The following is a 20,666-nucleotide window of genomic DNA, read 5'->3' as shown; positions in this document are numbered from 1 at the left end:
TTATAGAACCATCCCTTCCATAAGAGCCTTAAACGTCCCAGGGGCATAACTTACAACCCTCGCCCTCAGGCTCTGGTGGTTTGTATCAACCTCAAAAGCCTTTTTATACAATATTCGGACAATTTTTAATAAAAAGACTGTGTCAAAATATCTATTGGATACACCTCGGGAAAACATGGCGTGTTTGTGTGTGTGTGTGGGGGGGATAACTGTGATCTGACCACTTTTACTCTTAAAAAGGGCACTATAACTTCTGATTACCAATCCAATGATTCCTCTCCAAAGCATAGACGACCACTCTTTCTATAATGCCCTTAAACCCTTAAAACTTAAAACCCTTTCCCTGAAAGCTGTAGAGTGGGGGAATGTGGTCCTCACAGATATAAATTCCGAAACCTTCAATTACGATGAATAAAATTGTTATAGCTAAATTTTGATTGGAGATATTAAGAGAAATGATGAGCGTAGAGGGGGGGGGCTCTCAAATCACGTATGCTGTTAAAAAGGGCATTATAACTTCTAATTTTGAGTCAAATAAGACCCATATGAAGTTTATACGACCGCCAATCCCACAAACCCCTTATATGCACTCATGGGATAACCTATAACTCCATCCCCAGGGCACTGGGGGGTTGTGTCACCCTAAACATATTATTATTTGTTCTTTGGACTATTTTGAACAAAGTGCTATATGATAATTTCAAACAGATACGTTTGGTGAAAATAGGGGTTGTCGGGAGGGGGGGTCTATCCCTTCAGCGCTTAAAAAGGAACTAGAACTTCCAGTTTTTAACCAAATGTGCCTCTTCTAAGGTTAAAGAACCATCCCATCCATAAAAAACTTTAAATACCCCACGGCATAACTTACAACCCTCTCACCTAGGCTCTGGTGGTTTGTTTCAGCCCCAAAAGCCTTGTTATATGATCTCTGGAATATTTTAAATAAAAGAAATGTCTAAAAAAATTTTATTCGATGTATTTCGGGAAAACAAGACGTGTTGAGGGGGGAGAGGTATAACTGCCTTCTGATCACCTCGACTCTTAAAAAGAACACTAGAAATTCAGATTACCAATTCAATGAAACCCCTCCAAGGTATATACAATCACCTTTTCTATAAAAACCTTCTATGCCCCTGGGGCATAACTTACAACCCTTACCCTCAGAGCTGTGGGGGCGAGAATGTCTTCCTCAAAGACACAATTTCCGAAAACACTTCAACTACAATGAACAAATTTGCTATCTCCAAATTTTATTGGGATTTCCTTGGGGGGATGATGAGCGTGGGGAGGAAGGGGGGCTGGTTGCTCTCAGATAACTTTTGACTCTTAAAAAGGATACCATAATTTCCAATTTCAAATCGAATGAGAACCATCTGAAGTTTATGCGACCACCCTTTCCATAAAAACCTTATACAACCCAAGGCCATGACTTACAGCCCTATCCCAGGGCACTGAGGGGTTTTGTCAACCCTAGAGCCTTTGTTTTAATTCTTTGGACTATTTTGAGCTAAAGTGCTATCTAACAATTTTAATCGGATTCGTTTGGTGTAGAGGGGTAGTCGGGGAAAGGGGCTAGCTGCCCTCTATCATTTTTGACTCTTAAAAGGTTGCTAGAACTTCCAATTTATAACCAAATGAGCCTCTTCTAAAGTTAATACAACCATCTTTTTCATAAAAACTTTAAATACACCCTGGGCATAACTTATAACCCTTGCCCCAAGGCTCTGGGGTTTGTTTCAACCCCAAAAGTCTTGTTATATGATAATTAAACTCTTTTGAATGAAATAAACATCTTAATTTCTATTAGATGCATTTGGGACAATACGACGTGTGTGTGTGTGGGGAGGGGGGGTAGCTGCCCTCCGATCACTTTGACTATTCAAAAAAGCAGTATAGCTTCTGATTACCAATCCAATGTACCCCCTCCAAATTTTATATGACCACGCTTTCTATAACAAGAGCTAAGAGCTCATATGGCACTTGTGACGAGGCAAGAAGAGCTAAGAGCCAAGAGATCATATGGTATGAGCACTAACAAAATTCTATGAATCAATAGATTGATTTAAAAGGAAAATAAGAGGCTTAATACCGGTCAGGATTTAAAATAAGAGCTCTGAATCACGATTTCCTTCTAAATATCAAAATTCATTAAGATCCGATCACCCACTCGTAAAATATAAATACCTAATTTTTTCTAATTTTTCCTCTCCCTTTAGCCCCCCAGATGGTCGAATCTTGGAAAACGACTTTATCAAGTCAATTTGTGTAGGTCCCTGAAACGCCTACCGATTTTCATCGTCCTAGCACGTCCAGAAGCACCTGACTCGCAAATCACTGAACCCCTGCCCCCAACTCCCCCAAAGAGAGCGAATCCAATACGGTTCCGTCAATCACATATCAAGGACATTTGCTTATTCTATCCACCAAGCTTCATCCCGATTCCTCTACTCTAAGTGTTTTCCAAGATTTCCCCCTCCAACTTCCCCCAATGTCAAAGATCTGGTCGGGATTTGAAATAAGAGCTCTGAGACATGAATTCCTTCTAAATATCAAATTTCATTAAGATCCGATCACATATTCCTAAGATAAAAATACCCCAATTTTCCCGTTTTCCAAGAATTCCGGTTTCCCCCTCGACCTCCCCATAATGTCACAGGATCTGGTCGGAATATAAAATTAGAGCTTTAAAGCACAAGATCCTTCTAAATATCAAATTTCATTAAGATCTGTTCACCCTTTCGTAAGTTACAAATATCTCAATTTTCAAAATTACCCCCCCCCCCCAACTCCACCAAGGAGAGCAGATCCGGTCCGGTTATGTCAGTCACGTATCTTAGACAGGCTTTTATTCTTCCCATCCAGTTTCATCCTGATCTCACCGCTTTAAGTATTTTCTAAGATTTGCGGTCCCCCCAACTGTCCCCTCCCCAATTACGCTGGATCCGGTTGAGATTTCAAATAAGAGATCTGAGTTACGAGGTCTTTCTAAATATGAAGTTTCATGAAGATCCGATTACTCCTTTGTAAGTTAAAAATACGTAATTTTTTCTAATTTCTCAGAATTAACCCCTCCCCCCCCCCAATAGAGCGGATCCGTTCCAATGATGTAAATCACGTATCTGAGACTTCTGCTTATTTTTCCCACCAAGTTTCATCCCGATCCCTCCAATCTAAGCGTTTTCCATGATTTTAGGTTCCCCCTCCCAACTCCCCCCAATGTCGCCAGATCCGGTCGGGATTTAAAATAAGAGCTCTGAGACATAATATCTTTCTAAATATCAAATTTCATTGAGATCCGATCACCTGTTCGTAAGTTATAAATACCTCATTTTTTCTAATTTTTCAGAATTACCCCCCCCCCCCCTCTCCAACTACCCTAAAGAGAGCGAATCCGTTCCGGTTATGTCAATCATGTATCTAGGACTTATGCTTATTTTCCCCACCAAGTTTCATCCCGATCCCTCCACTCTAAGTGTTTTCCAAGTTTTCGGTTTCCCTCTCCCAACTCCCCCCTCCACCTAATGTCACCAGATCCAGTCGGGATTTAAAGTAAGAGCTCTGAGAAACGATATCCTTCTAAATATCAAATTTCATTGAGATCCGATCACCCGTTCGTAAGTTAAAAATACCGCATTTTTTCTAATTTTTCAGAATTAACTCCCCCCCCAACTACCCCAACGAGAGCGGGTCCGTTCCGATTATGTCAATCATGTATCTAGGACTCTACTTATTTTTCCCACTAAGTTTCATCCCGATCCCTCCACTCTAAGTGTTTTCCAAGATTTTAGGTTTCCCCTTCCCAACTCCCCCCCCAATGTCACCAGATCCGGTCGGGCTTTGAAATAACAGCTCTGAGTCACGATATCTTCCAAACATCAAATTTCATTAAGATCTGATCAACCGTTCGTAAGTTTAAAATACTTCAATTTTTCTATTTTTCCCGAATTAACGCCCCCCCCCCAGATGGTCAAATAGGGAAAACGACTATTTCTAATTTAATCTGGTCCAGTCCGTGATAAGCCTGCAAAATTTCATCGTCCTAGCTTACCTGGAAGTGCCTAAAGTAGCAAAACGGGACCGACAGACCGACAGAATTTGTGATTGCTATATGTCACTTGGTTAATACCAAGTGCCATAAAAACCTTATTTTCCCCCAGGGCATAACTTAGAGCCCATGCCCTGAGGGTTGGGAGGATTTGTTATCCTCAAAGACATACTTTCCGAATCTTTCAAATACGTTGAAAATATAGCTATCTAAAAATTTTCATTGGAAGTGTTTGGGAAAATGAGGGGCATGGTGGGTGTCATTTGCCCTCCGATTACTTTCGACAAATAAAAAAGGCATTAGTCCTCTCAATTTCCAATCGAATGAGCCCTTTTTGAAGTTTCTAAGGCAACGCTTTCTATAAAAACCTTATATGCATCAAGGGCACAACTTACAGCCTTGTCATGAGGACTATGGAAGGGGGGTTGTCATCCTCAAAGACATAATTTCCAGGCCTTTTAACTATGTTGAACAGGGCTATAGAAGGGGGGGGGTCACCCTCAAATACATAATTTCGGTATCTTTCTACTACGTTGAACAAAATGAATATCTTAAAATTTTGATTGAGTGTTTTTGGGGAAACGACGGGCGTGGGAGGGGAGTTAGTTACCCTCCAATCACTTTTAACTATTAAAAAGGACACTAGCCACTTCGATTTCCGATCGAATTGGCCCTTTTTTAAGTTTCTCCGACAGCTCCTTTGGTACGAAGTGCCCTAGTCTAAAAAAAAGAAAAAAAAAAAAAAAAAAAAAAGTAGTACATTGTGCCAACATCGTTCTTTACTTACGTAATGCTATTGCGCTGTTGATAATAATAGTATGTTTTCTTATTTACCTTACTTTCCAGACCGATGGCAAGCCCTTCAAAAACGGAATGAACAGAAAGAGCTGCAAGTAACAGTAGAGCTCTAAGTGATGAATGTGAAGCAGGGTCCTGGTGTATGCTATGTTCATGCTCTTCCAGTTGATCTTCACTGAAAAGGAAGTAAATGGTAAATATTAATCAACAGTCAAACATAAGCCCTAAGGACGGGCGAACATTCCTCCTTTAGAACGAGGGACTATTCCTACAATTCACCTTATAATAAACTGCTTTTGATCAATAAATAGCTGGATTTTTGGGCCTTAAAATATTACCGGTACGAGCGTAGTTTCACTTCTTAAAAAAAAAAAATTACGAAAATCTTACTTATTTTTCATCTGCCTGGCTTCACTTAATAATACTTTATTAGCGTCTGTGGTTTAGTCAAGGTTTTGGTTAAATTTAGTGGAATATTCAGATTTTACATTTATTTTTTCCCCGTGGACAAGCAAGCAAAAAGAAAGAAAAATTTGGCTTACTAATTTAGCTAGATTACCATAAAACTTGGGGATATTCAGTGTAAGAACGACAGACAGTTAATCTTACTGATCACTTAGCTATTTTATGGTCGAAGTATATTAGTGCCCTGACTACAAAACTTAACATCGGCCTCTTACTTAAGATACTGAAACACGACCTTGGAAAAGTGAAGCTTACATTGAATAGAAAAAAAGTTTCCTTGTACCAATTTACATTCTTAATTTGAACCCAACTGACTGCACTGACATGAAAATGAGTACCAAAGACTACGCCAAGCTCTTAGGTGTTTGGTTAGACAGTGACCTTAAGTTTGATTTTTATATCTCCTTTGCAAGCACTTACTAAACAATTTCATCAGCTTAAACAATCTAGTATTCTTTCATAGGCTGCTAATGAAAGAGTACTAGACAAAGTAGTACTAGTTGGAAAAGCTTAATTGTTAATTCTGTGGTCTCTTAATGAAGTTATACTTGGTTGGCCATCATAGGCTGTGCTGAGGAAATGTTCCACGCTTTGCTTCGGCAGTTGTCAAAGCAGAAGCAGCTTCGTTACCTTTAAACCCTGATGACTTGGACTGTGCTGGAACACTCCAAGTTTAGATCGGATTCATTTCTCGTGTAAAAAAAAGACTTCAACGAAGGGATATCTTTTCCTTACATTTTAATGCCCAAAAATTGCCGAGGTATGGGCTGACATAATTAAAGAGTTTTGGGGAAGATTCGTAGAACCATTAACACATAGCTGAGGCATGGTAGTTACTGTCACTATTTTCTCATTTATAATTGGTCTCCATTAATCTTTAGAAAACCATTTCAATGGTCTAGTCTTGCATCATTGATCTTAGCATACCTAGACAGAGGTATTTTGTCTACTTCAAGCTTATCAGGTTGAGATTCGTGTTACCTCCGGGCGGAAAGGGGCGTGCTTTAAGGAGTATCCTTATATACCTGCTAGAGGATATTTTTTCCATATATCAGAAAAAGAATTTGATGGTAAAATGTCTTATATGAATATGGGTGATCTCGACCAAGCGCTTGAACTTTAGAGTTTGCTGCACTTTGCTGCTATTGTAAAGGTTTTGACAGCCAAGGAGTCAAGGGTTCTTGAAGGCTAATGCAGGGATTCAGAACTCAAAGAATTCGGTCTGGACGGTTTCCGGTGACCTTGACCTTAAAGCTTTTTTTCACAGAGGAATTTCACTAAGGATGTCAAAACCAACAGATATCTCATCGACCACACAACTTCAATAAACTTCTATTTTTTGGTCATAATCACATGCACTTCACCGTCAGCCAGTAGAGCTACTGGGATCTTTTTTCTCCCAACGCTTGGAGATATAAACTTAAATTAAACTATGTCAGACTTAAAAATTACTGAAGAAGTTTCTCCAACATACAAATAGCAACCGAATCTATGGACTCTTACAGAAAAAAAAACTGAAAAGATTTAATATATTATTTGTTTTAAAGAAACAGACTGTGTTCACAAAAACGGACAGAAATTAATTTAAAAAAAAATTTCCAAAAAACAAGTTTTTCAAAGAAAAGTAAAGAGCTCCATTAAGCAAGACTAAGCAGAAATACAGTCAAATAATCTTCGAAGAGTAACACTATCACAAATCACTATCAATAAATAAATGAAACTCAAAACGAACATATATTATAATAAATGATCGAGTCGAATAAAAAAGTGAAAACATTCGAAACGTACTTTTTTTCAGTAAAGCGCAAATTATGTTCTGGTCTTGAGAATTCACTATTCCCATGGGACCAGAGTCCCAGCATTCCCAGTACTTTTCCAAGATTTAGAGGTAGATGTAGAGCTCTATAAAATATGGTGAACTCTAAACGCTTACCTTCACAACTATATCCGACCCTTATTTCAAATTTGGTTTCGACTTGGAGTTTATGCTAATTTTTTAATTTCAGACGAAGAACGTTTCAATAATACCCTCTTAAATACGTGACATTGTTTTGGTTTTCACAGATTCTTTACTTTATATAGGGGCATACTGGGAGGAGAGGAAACCAAAAAGGGAGCTTTTAACGCCAGTCTTTCCAGTTTTCTGAGAGGGTCCTTTGGACCACAACTACAGGGAGGGGGTAAATCTCTATAAGCAAATAGCTTTACCTTAACAGTCCATCATCTTCAGTGCCTAGTGACCTATCCCTTACTGTACTAGTTACTCTCGTATCTTCCATGGATGAGTAGGTTTGATAGTCCCTATGAGCATGATTATGAAGTAAAGGTGTTCTTTCTTCTTTTTTGCCAACTCCTTGATAGTCCAGTGCAATCTGCTCTGTTATGAGTACCAAAAAGAAACCAATAACCACAAGAAATTCTGCAATTGGGAATTTTGTTGATACCTTCAGATCATCAAGGACCTAAAAAATATTTGATGCCTCAAAAAAAATATGTTCTTGAGGAGGAGGATGGACGGGGAGATAAAACAAACAGAAAAACAGTGAAATTAATGAACAGGTATTAATATTTTAAAGAATGTTTTCAAATAATACTAACCAAATATATTGGCAAATATTATTTTTAAAATAATATTGGATTTCAAATAATCCAAAAATTTTTTCAGAGAAGAGGAAGATGAAAGAAATTTTTACTATAATCAGAACTTTTTAAAAACAAAATTTTACTCCTATTCAAGTACCAAGACAAATTTAGCAGCTCTCAAAAGCCCAGCAAAGATAAAAAAGAAAGAAAAACGGACACATTAAAATGAAACATTGCGAAGGATTAAGAATGGATCCAAACTATAGTTCATATAACATTAATTTAAAAAAAAATAGGACAACTAAGCAAGATCTTTCAGAGTGAATAGGAGGATTGAACAAAACTGACATAGAAATAGAAAAAAAATGGAATGTTCCACCTAATTTGGCGTAAAGAAAATCCATTAAAACGTGCATAAATCAAAATATTAAGGCATGGACCTTCATTTAAAAAAGCGCGTGTCCCTGGACTAATTATAACGATATCCCCCGAATTTGTTGGAAGGAAAGCAATGTAGGTCTGCAAAAAATATCTGTCACTTACAAACACAAAATAACCATCAACCATCTCCAATAAACAAGAAATAAAACAAGTTTGAGTAAACAAGTTAAAAAAAATTATGGAGAGGATAAGAACCCTTGAACCATGAAAAGATTTATCTGTGATCAATAAAAAAAAAAGATTTTTTAGGATTATGGGGTTCTGGTCAAATAAATAATACGAAACAATCCGGCCCTCTTCCGCCCATCAATAGTTTTTTCCTCTCACTTTGGGCAAAATTGTTGTCTTGTGGCAAACAAAATCGTAGAAAAACCCACTCTGATGTGACACATTGGCCTGATTATAACTTTAATAGCTTTAGAAAGGGCACTAGGACCTTTAATTTAGATTCAAAAGATCCTTTTTCTTATGTTATAGAACCAATGGTTTGATACGGTTACCCCTCGAAAAAAAAACATACACGCATCCGTGATCATTTCAAGGTGAAAGTGGTAAAGAATACAGCAAAGGACTTTACAGTCCCTACCCTCGGGGCTGTTCTTCGTATTTTAGCCCTACAGCCAGAGAGTGAAATATCCTGAGCTTTTATACATTTTTCCTGTTTAACTTCCCCAGGTTTCTCCAGGTACCCACTTGGAGCCTGGTCAACTAAGTTTGCAAAGTCAAGCCAGAACCATTGATCAAAACCAAGTAATTGGCGACACTGTGACTCGAATTCATATCCTGAAAGACATTACTAGCGTCTCCATTCCCATTCTTTAAGTATTTATACTTCCTTTGTACGCATGCTTATCTAACTTGACACCTCGACATCTCCCAAGAAGAATAAAAAAAAAATGGAATCTAAACTACAAAGAGCCCAGCGAATAATTTTCATAGAAGCCAAGGTTTTTTGCTCTCTTTTTCTAAAGAAAAGCCAGGTCAGAGCAACTTGAGCGCAGAAGAGTTATGTTGTGCCTCCATTTTGCAATTAAATAAAAAAAAAAAACAAGTTTTTTCGACTGAAAGTAAGCAGAGACCTTAAAACTTAAAACAAACAGAAATTATTACTTATATGAGGGGGTTTGTCCCCTCGTCAATACCTCACTCCTTACGCTAAAGCTCAAAATTTGTTCCAATTCCTTAAGAATGGCCCCTGAATTCCAAAGGGTTTAATTAGAATAAATAGCTCTTTTGAAAGTACAAAAAAAAACTTTTGCGTAAAGAGCGAGGTATTAACGCAATAATTATTGTATAATAATTTCTGTTCATTTTAAATAATAATGTTGCTCCTTACTTTGAGTTAAAAAAAAACTGTTTTTTCAATTTACTTTCTGATCGTTTTTAAATAATGCTGGGAAATCCGGTCCCCTTTAAATTCCCTTACCCATCCATGGAAAGATCTTCCCACGTTGCTTTCTCCCCTAGACACCCCACCAGAAAAACTCCCCGCTGAAAACGTCAGTAAACTTCCCAATAACCAATACTACATGCAAACAATGGGCAAAGTTCACAACCTGTGGCCCTTTCCCGGGGGACTGTGGGGCATTAAGTCATCCTTAAGCACATGATAATTAGATTTTTCGACTATGCTGAACTAAATGGCTATCTCAAAATTTTGATCGGGAGACCTTGGAAAAAATTAGCGTGGGAGGGGTCCTAGTAGTCCTCTATTTTTTGCCACTTAGAAAAGGTGCTAGAACTTTTAGTTTCCGTCCGAATGAGCCCTCTCACTATATTCTAGGATTTAAGCATCCTAGATGGAAGTGTGAGCAAAATGAATGAACTTTCAGAGGTTTTGGGAGTTCGGGGTGCTAGAATAGGTTTGAAAGTTAATATTAAGAAGACTAAGTCACTAGGGCTAGAAATAAGTGAAGATGAAAAGGTGAAGTTGGGTAACGAAAAGATTAATCAGGTGGGCAGCTTCACTTACCTTGGTAGTATTATTAGTAAAGACGGTGGGAGCAGTGAAGATGTTAAAAGTAAAATAGCCAAGGCTCAGGGTGTTTTTTCACAGTTAAAAAGTTTGGAAGAATAGGAAGATAAGTCTGCAAACCAAGATTAGAATATTGGAAGGTACAGTGATGACAGTGGTCAAATATGGCTCTGAAGCATGTGCGCTCCGAAAAGCGGATGAAAATTAACTGGATGTTTTCCAGAGAAATAGCCTATGGATTGTTCTGGGTACCCGGCTGGCTGACCATATTTCAAATAATAGGCTGTATGAAAAATTTAGTTCAACCACGCTTTCTATGGCTATAATGAAAGAAAGATTGAGATGCCTAGGGCACGTTCTGCGGATGAACGATGACAGGTTGCCGAGGATTGTCCTTTTCGGCCAACAGTCTAGGGCTAAACGGAAAGCACGTCGTTCTCGTCTGGGGTGGGAGGATGGCATAAAGAAAGATTAAATGGAAATGAAAATTTCCTGGGAGGGTGTAAAGACGGAGGCTTTGGATAGCTTGGGATGGAAGAGGAGCGTCCGTAGCTGTGTTGGCCTCAGGCAGCTTGGTGTTGTGGTGAGTTGTTGGTAGTAGTATTACTGGATCGATACAATAAAAAAAAAAACACGCATCCATGACCTTTCTTCTGGCATTTTTGCCAAATGTGGAAAAAATCCACATTTTTACAGATAGGAAATTGAAACCTTTACAGCAGAGTTCTCTTATACAATGAATCTGATGGTGTGACTTTCATTAAGATTCAATGAGTTTTTCTCCCTTTTGGGGTGTTTCTCCCTTTTTTCGAAAATAAGGCAAATATTCTCAAGCTCGTAACATTTGATGGGTAAGACTAAACTTGATGAAACCTATACATTTGAAATCAAAATAAAAATCTGATTCTTTGGATGTATCTATTGGTATCAATTTTCCGTTTTTCAGAGTTTCAGGGATCGCTCCTTACTTACAGTTCGTTACAACAAACTGTTTGAAAATGCAATAGCAAACTCTCGGACGAAAAACATTTTCCCCAAAAGACACTCTCCACCCAGATTCGCCATCCTTGGACAGTTTTTTAACCCCTTCCTATCTTGTCCCTTATTTGTTGCTTTATCTTCAGCTATGATAAAATCTTTATCCCCTTCATTATGGTAAAAAATGTACAAATTATCTCGCTAGATTTCCTCTTTTGAAATTTAGTACTGGTGCTGCCAAAGTTCGGTATTTGCTTGCTTTTTTTAGTTTTACCGGTTTTAATCTTTTTAATTTGCTCAGACATTTCGGAGTTTAATTATTTTGACTAACGAATAATTTTTTAGTCTTTCAGTGATTTTTCAGAATGAATTCATTCTAATGTTGTTGTTTGGTATTGTTTACCAATTTCTTAGTTTCCATTTTTAATGACCTCTTTTTGGCTTGTATTGTTTTTTTAAGATTCCAAAATGCGAATTCAGACCTTCAGGGCTTGTGATAGGAACTTTTCAAAATATCTTATCTTGTTAAATTAGAGTCTAGCATGCCAATCACTCAACTAGAATGGCTAAAAAGTGAATATGTGGGGCATTGATCAAAATTATCCTTGCAAGCTAAGCAAGTGCTCTACCATTGGAACTACAAAATAGTTGGGCTTGGAAACAATGCAAAATTTTGTATTTCTGTAAGATAGGGCTTTCTGACAGGCTGAATTTGATCAAGATCCCTCACCCTTTTGGGGAAGTATAGCCACTTTTCAAAAAAGTAGAAGTAAATTCTTACATATTTAGAATCAACATATAAAGCTGATTCTTTTGATGTATATATTGTAATCAACACTCTCTTTACCAAGTGTTTCAGTTACTATTAGCACAAGTTGCTCTGTACTTACAGTATGTTGCCATAAACTATTGACTAAATTAACTATGGTAAAAACACGCAAGGAAAGCAAAGACACCTGGATTCCACACGAACAGAATGCGCATGATTAGCAATATTAAGATTATAGGTGCTCCTCTAATCCTATTTTTAAAGGGCTATACAACAGCTGCCAAAACTAAGCCACCTGAGGCCAACAGAGGTGGACACACTCCTCCTCCACATCAATCTATTCAAAGCTTAACTCTTTACCCTTTGCCATGATGTTGCAATTTCATTTAAATCCTTTCTTATAACCACTCCCAACCCCATTAACGGACGACTTGTTTTTCTTTTGACCCTAGATGGATGGCCAAAAAACACAATTTTTGGTAGTTAATCATCCTTCAAACACTCTATGCCTTGGCTATTCTACTTTTTAAATCTTTACTACATTCATCATCTTTGCTAATAGTAGTACCCAGAGAAATGAAACTTTCCACTGGAGCAATTATATTGTTACCTAAAAAGCACTCTGTAACCTCATTTATTCCTAATATAAGTGACAGACGCCGAAAATTTGTCTAAGACACTTAAATGATCAGCACAATTTAAGTTAAGGTGAGTTCCTTAAGGTATTTTCAGGGGTAGTGGTGACAACTCTTGTGGTGTCTTTGAAAGTTGTGGGCACAAATAGAGGCCTAATACTGCTAATTTCAGTAACTGTAACTGGCTGTCTTGCACAGTGTCTCACCATGGGGTAGTGTCTTTTGTGGTATATGCTACCAAAGTTAAAAGGATTGAAGCAAATATTGGCAACCAAAATTACACCAGGGGGGTCAATCTTCCAGGACTTATAAAGCACTACCCATGGCACAGGAAAAATTTCCTTGGGGAGCAATCTGAAATGCGAGAAAGAAGTTCTCTTATCAGCATTGATTCTGAGGATTGGGTGTTGCTTTATACTGATGGTTGACTCTTCCCTATCTTTTGAGGGATGAATGCAGTCTACCCAAGCCAGTCTAAAGCTCGTGAGTGCGATTCAAGAAGGAGAAAAACAATGGCAGACCCCTTGACACTACCAAGGGACACTATTCTACACAGCACAAAAAAAAAGAGATAGACAAGCCTTACCTCAAAATACGATCCTCTAGGGGGATACAAATAGCACAGCAGCTCTTGATGTTATGTTATTTTTTTGGGGTGGGGGTAGAGTCAATGGGCCTTTGTGACTGCAGTCTCCACTCTTTTTTTGGGTCCACCCATAATAATAATAATAATATTAAATAACAATAATAATAATAATAACAATAATAATAATAATAATAATAATAATAATAATATTATAGCAATAACGATAATAAAAATAATAATTATAATAATAAAAATAACGATAATAATAATAATATCAACAATAATAATAGAAACAGCAATTTGGTTCATTCAGACAACAAAGAAACGACATGTGGGGATACATCAAAATAGTGTTATTTGGTGTCTACAGCATTACAAGGCCTTTCGAACAGACCAATAGTTTTGTTCCCACTGGGTTTTAAAATCTATCTGTAGCACTTATTAGATACTCTTAGGTTACAGCCTCTAAGCAAGGGATCCAATGTAATATCAGAATCTACTTTGTATAGCTGCATCTACTACTCTTCCCCTAACAGGGTGGTATTTGAACGAGTGACCTACTAGTGCAACTGTTTTCTGATACAGCACAGAAAACCCCCAGAAGTGCAGAGGTCTCATTTAAGACAGAAAAGGACTTGACCCCAGTTGACTGATTAAAGAAAATTTTGACAGATGATGAACTTTGACATTTATCAGTCTCACAAGTGTTGAATTCCATTAAAACTTACCTGCTAATTCCTTTAAAGGGAGCTCAACAGACACAGATCTAAAAAAAAAACGAAATATAAAATTGGCTCTAAGCATGTGAGATGCAAAGGCTTCGCCTATTTTAAACAGATTATTTCCAATAAGCAAAAAGTCACTTAAAAAAAAATATACAATTTAGATTTACCTTAGCTGTCTTTACAATTCTAAAATAATTAGGAAATAATATAGAACATTAGTTACCTCTTCAATTTCTTCTTGTACATCTGGGAAAAGGTCTAGAAGACAGGTTCCAAGAAAAACACCCCCAGAGAAGCAGCTCATTAAGCTTATGACACGTGCATATCTGAAAATAAAACTCCGCATTTTAGTACTTAAGGCACTCATGACTGTAAAAGGAGGAATGGAGAAGACATGAAAAAAATCACTAAGCTACAAGTCTTCCTATTCTTCACAATAAAAAACCTTTGAAGGCACCCTTAACTCCCATTGCATGTGCACCAATGCTTTGTATACACAGGAAACCAGGAGCCTAATTACTGTTTTGATTTGATAGCAGAAACCCAAAAATCCCAAGCTTCAGTGCCCTGACAACTTTAATTCAATACCCTGGGGTCCTGAAGGTTTGAGCCAAGAATCCTTGAGTAGGTAACTATTCTTCAAAAGCAAGTCCAAGCCTAAAACTCACAAGCAGAAGTTTACCTTTTCAGATAATTAAATTAAAAAACAGCTTTTTTAACTGAAAGTAAGGAGCACAGTAAAACTTAAAACGACAGAAATTTACATCAAGACTTTGAATGTAGGCTACTTATTCAGTGAACTCTCTGAAAAAAATCTAGTGAATAATCCGGAAGTTCATCATTTTCTGAATGACCCAAAACATTTTTTTTTTTTGTGTGTGTGTGTATAAATATGCTAGTTTCAATTATATTACATTAGTACTGATGACAATCGCTGCATATGTGATCAAAATATCTGGACTTTTGTACCTGTTTTTTTTTCAGTCTATATAAATGGATTTATCTTCTTTTGAAAATTTATTGGTTTTTATGAAAACAAATAAACTTATTTTTAGCATATTAATATAAAGTATCTACCTAAGTATCTAAGTCTAAGAGGGAGAAGGATCTAAAGACTAAACTTGGTATATTCTCATGCCGTTTGCATGCTCATATGTTAAAATAAAATAAAAAATGAAAATGAATAAAAAATATTAATAAAAATAAAAATAAATAACGTTAAACAAGATGAAATAATATTATAACATGAAAATAAAAAACATTAAAATAACCATACAAGTTGTTCAAGCAGAGGTTGAGCCCTTTGTAAAAGGAAGTCCCCAGCAGTTTATTATGAGGGGGATACCGTGATGGGCTCTGCAAATGATTCTATTCCCAAAGTTATTGTATTTTGTAGATATTTGGGCACAGGCAAATCTATATGTACTATGATAGTGTGGTAGCTTTTTCAGGTCCCCAAGATATCCTGTCCTGTCCATCTGTCCCCTACATGAGCTTTTATTCCTGTGTTCTGTTTCCAAAAGGAGACTACTTTATATCTCTTATTCTGGGTTTTGTTCTGAGCAGAAAAATCACTCATTCCATCGAATTTCTGATTAGAAATTCCTTTCTTGTTTTTCTGTTTCCGGGTTTACTTCCGAAAAGAAATCCCTTTCTTGTTTTGTTTCTGGGTTGAGTTCCAAACAGAAATACCGTTTGGGAGAGAGAGAGAGAGAGAGAGAGAGAGAGAGAGAGAGAGAGAGAGAGAGAGAGAGAGAGAGAGAGAGAGAGAGAGAGAGAGAGAGAGAGAGAGAGAGAGAGAGAGAGAGAGAGGGAGAGAGAGAGAGAGAGAGAGAGAGAGAGAGCGAGAGAGAGAGAGAAAGATCGGTATATTTAAAAATTATCGTAGCATAGCTAAATTCAGTTTTTTTTTACAAAATCATACATTTAAACAAAAATCCCACGCTACAACTCAGCATTGAAAATTGATGCGAAGAAAGGCACAAATGAGTTGGCGTATCGATTAGTTCGTACTTTAGGGGGTACAAGTTTATTTTGTACCCAAGTTTGGCTATTGGCAGGGGCTGGTTTGGGTAGTAGTGATCAGTGGCTCTTATTGGCTAGGACGGATTTTCCAAATTGCTGAATAAGGTATTCAAGCCGGACTTTAAGTGGAGATAAATTTATTTAGCGAGGGCTTGATCATAGGGTATGTCGCGGTTTTGGAGTATAATCCTTGTTGCTCTTTTCTAGATGGACTCTATGTCGCGTAACAGGTACGCTGTGCGGATAACAGATGGACCCCACACCGAGCACGCGTACTCGAGCACCGGGCGAACATAACACATATAGGCATGGAAAAGACTTTCAGTATCACACCCAAAACGCCTCATTTTGGTAAGTGTCTGAAGGCTTGCATTAGCCTTGTGGAAGGTTAAATTGATATGGGCACTGAAACTACAGTCACAGGTGAAAGTTACTCCTAAGATTTATATTTCGTTCACAATCGGGAAAGGGACTAGAGGCATATCTATATTCCGCTTCAGAGGGTTGAAACGAATTATCTTCGACTTGGCTAAATTGATGGTAAGATCATGACTTAAACATTCGGTCTTTAGCTGATCAAATAACTGGTCTGAAAACTGTTTTGTTATGATATTGTTTTCGACCAGGTAAGCAAGCACTATGGACAGATCATCTACAAACTTTTAATGGTCGTGATGATTAAGCAGGGAATTAATTACAGACAGGAAAATTATTCCAGCTAATTTCGTGCCTTGTGGGGCCCTCAAGAAGTATCTGACCATGACGAATCCGAATCGTTTTCGTGGAGTGCAAAGACTTTTTGTCTTCGGCCAATTAAGAAGTCAAGTACAAGGCCGAGGATACGTCGTTTGGCACCCATTTCCTGGAGATTCATGCCAGCAGTCAGGTGGCGGATTAGGGCAAAGGCCTTTCTGAAATCCACTGCGCAAATGTCGACAAAACAGCTACCTTTTTTGAGCCATTGGAGGACACAGTCAAACATCCATACTAGGTAGATTGCAGTACTACACTTGGGGAGCCCACCGTACTGGAATTTATCAATACGCCCATGAATTTGTTTCAGAAGAAACTTGAATGTGAACACCTCAGTTACTTTCGCCAAACAAGGTGTAAGTGAGATCGTCGCATGCACAAGGGGCGCGCTTTTTTGGAATAATTCTAATATAGGCCAGTTTCCACCATGACAGGAAATAGCTGGAAGCAAAACACTCGTTGATGATGCTGGACAGTGGTAATGCTATGATGGCTGCATATTCACGCAGCAATTTGGCAGGTAATTCATCAGGGTATGAAGATGTATTCGGTTTGATCTTCCGTAGTTCCGTGTAAACGTTGAACTCACTGACTATTATGTTGTTCTCAGGCTCACATTTTTCCAGTATGGTGGACTTTTCATCGGCCGTAATAGGTGGATAGGTAGTGCAGATCTTGGTGAAGAATTCTCTCACTTCTTCTGCACTGATTAAGGACCCATCATTATTGCTAATCTTTACACTGCTGTCAAAAGCTTGGCCGGCCACTTTTTTCACAGCGTTGTGCCACTCTTTGGGGTCTGAAGTAAGTAATTGGTAGAGTATGGTTTCACGACCATAGCAAGCTTTTGCTTTCTCTACCAAAGAGACTATTTGATTTCGCAATTTCTTGCCATTGATAATATCACCACAGGAGTAGAGGCGAGACTTCTCTTTTATTAGTGATTTAATAGCTGGAGAGATCCATGGTTTGTCGTATTCATTAACAACAAATGATTTTGTTGTAAAGATCTTTAGGTATTGACAGTGTAAAGTGGCATTGAAATCAGATACCTTAGTATCCAAGGGCTTGTTACTGTACACTTCGGGGAAGTCATATGTGCCAATCCATCAACCGTAATCACAGATGGCCGACTCAGTACAAGTACGAACAGTGACACGGGATAGTTTGGGCTTGGGTAAGGACTCTCTTGCTTTCCACAAAATTGCGTTGTAGTCTGACATGCCAATGGGACCAAGAGAAAAGGGAGGGTAGTAGAAATCATCACAATTTGTGAGTATAAGGTCCAATATGCCCCCCAAAGAGTGGGTGGGTATGTGCACCACTTGTTTTAAACACAAACAAGATGATAACCAACACTTCTTGGTTTGGTTAAAGTCTCCTCCTACAATAAAAGCTGGGCTATTGGGCTACTATAAATACTTCTCAGGTAATCAATAGTCGTTGGGAGATGGAAAACCAAGTCACCTTTCCAAGGCACTTTCCAGGTAATATACTGAAGTGACCATAATACAAGAAAAGTGACAGGGAATAGATTTTGGTTTGCAAATAGCCCAGATTACTTCATGAGCTGGATCAAATAATTCCGGTAATAATTTGCAGGGGATGTCTTTCCGTGTGTACAAGGCAACACCTCCACCTAGTCTATGCTCACCTCGATCAGCCCGTGCGCTCAGAAAAATTTCGTAGCCTGCCATATGACCTGACAACCTATCAAAATTCCACGTTTCTGTAACTGCGATAATTGGGATACTATTTTGACAGACGATAACTTCAAATTCTTCCATTTTGTTACATAATGACTGGCAGTTTATAACAAGAAAATTTGGCATTCTATTTTTCGAATTAAAAGTCACTGACCTTAATAGGGGGGGAGGCTGATCACTACTAGTCGAACATATCGGAGCTTGATTGAAAGAAATAAGAGATGGCATATTGGCATTTGTAGAGCAGTCTATCTTAACAAGGATACATTAATGGGGTGAGGTTTTTCGAGCAAGACTGGTTAATCTTAATGAAACAATAACTGGGATCATCAGCTGACCCCATTTGCCGCCACGCTTGCGGCATCGTTTCCACTTCTTACGGTTAGACAGGAGCTCTTGGGGCAGTAGTCTGTCATCTGGTGTTCTTCCGAGCAAATCTAATGCTACGAGTTTTGCAAAAAAAGATGGCGCCACAGTTAACTCAGGTGAAAACAGTCCAATTAAGGCTTCTTTATTGTATTTGAATGACATGGCACACACATGAGACAAACTTAATAGTGTCAATAACTATATAATAAACAGCATTCTTCTGTTATATTGCATGAAACAGGCACAATTAAGCTAAACTTAGTATTTTTGCAAAAAAAAAATGGTGCTACAGTTAACTCAGGTGAAAACAGTCCAATTAAGGCTACTTTATCATATTTCAATGGTATGGCACACACATTAGACACACTTAGGAATGTCAATAGCTATATAATAAACAGTATTCTTTCGTTATATTGCATGAAACAGGCACAATTAAGCTAAACTTGGAATTTTTGAAAAAAAAAATGGCGCCACAGTTAACTCAGGTGAAAAGAGTCCAATTAAGGCTACTTTATCATATTTCAATGGTATGGCACACACAGTAGACACACTTAGGAATGTCAATAACTATATAATAAACAGCACTCTTTCGTTAGATTGCATGAAACAGGCACAATTAAGATAAACTTACAATGGTCTCTGGGACTGCTGAAAAGCATCAACCAGAGCCATCTATTAATCGAATAGAGTGATAGATCAATCAATGGAATTCGATGACAAGGAGACAAAAAGTGATCTGAGGAAACAGGAGCTCCAAGGACTGACTTCTTTTTTTTACCACACAAGGGCAAGAACTAAGCATACTTACAAATGGGAAGATAGAGACAACATCCAACATGAACCAAAATGTCTTGAAGTCATTGCTAAGAGCCTTCCCAGCATTCACTGGCTCAGTCGAGAAAAACCTTGATGAGAAACCAGAAGAAAGCTTTGGGAGAAGCCTTAATGGCAGAGTGGAAGCTGAACAAAAAAACCGGCTGTCTATAACTGAAGAAGGAGATGTAAGAAGACCAGGAGCTTGGCTCCACCGTTTTTATTGGGGACAAGAGGGGTTCCACATCTGGGGAGTCAAGGGTTATGGGATATTATTAGGGGAGAAGGGGTTTTGGAACATCTGCAAAAGACACAAGTATAAATGTGTTTTCAAAATGTCTGAAAACTTATTTTAGGAAATTATTTTATAATGGATATTGAACACCCAATGGAAAAAAAAATAGTGGTGACATGTAAAAAAGTAGTAGCCTAGGGCTTCCATAGCGCATTTTTATTTGAGCAGTAGTGAAGAAAAGTTAGTATTTAGCAAAGGTGCTATATTTTTATAATAAAACAAAGGTGCTATATTTACATAATAAAAAATAAATAGACATTAAACAAACAAAATTCAGGACTGGTGCTCAGCTCTTATGAAAATTATAATGAATGAGTTACTGTAGATAATAGTTGTTGATAGAAGAACATTGCCAAGTGCTGAAAACCATGTTGCAACGAAGATGGGTCCAGGATTGCACAAACACTCTAACCAAACTGGAGGTCCCAGGGACTTCTTGCTGTCCAGTTCTAAGCCGGCTTAAGCGCTTCAGTGTAGACTTGAGAAGATATGTTGGTCCCTGTCCTGCACTGGTATGCGGGATCATTGCTTTTTCTGAGGCAAAAATAATTTCAATGATTTAAAGAATAAAAAAATTGAAACTTGGAATGTTACGACGTTAAAAAATTACTATTGTATCGAAATTTTGACTGACAAATTCAGACAGTTTGAACTGGACTTATTAGGAATTTGAGAAACTCATATCCCTTGAAATTAGGTGATATA

General features: G+C 37.8%; 1 protein-coding gene across 2 annotated transcripts in view; it reads right to left on the bottom strand.

The window, feature by feature from the left end:
* LOC136031473 (zinc transporter ZIP1-like) overlaps positions 1–20,666 on the bottom strand; it is a 60,203-nt gene that overhangs the window by 34,601 nt on the left and 4,936 nt on the right. For both annotated transcript variants that reach the window (XM_065711102.1, XM_065711103.1), the window contains exons 2-4: positions 14,224–14,326; positions 7,517–7,770; positions 4,880–5,018 (exon numbers count right to left, since the gene is read on the bottom strand). In XM_065711102.1, the coding sequence (XP_065567174.1) occupies positions 4,880–5,018; positions 7,517–7,770; positions 14,224–14,326 (496 nt within the window). The remainder of the gene's footprint in view (positions 1–4,879; positions 5,019–7,516; positions 7,771–14,223; positions 14,327–20,666) is intronic.

This window comes from Artemia franciscana, chromosome 9 (assembly GCF_032884065.1).
Source record: "Artemia franciscana chromosome 9, ASM3288406v1, whole genome shotgun sequence".
In the NCBI taxonomy this organism is placed as follows: domain Eukaryota; kingdom Metazoa; phylum Arthropoda; class Branchiopoda; order Anostraca; family Artemiidae; genus Artemia; species Artemia franciscana.
This window is presented reverse-complemented; position numbering and strand designations above follow the sequence as displayed.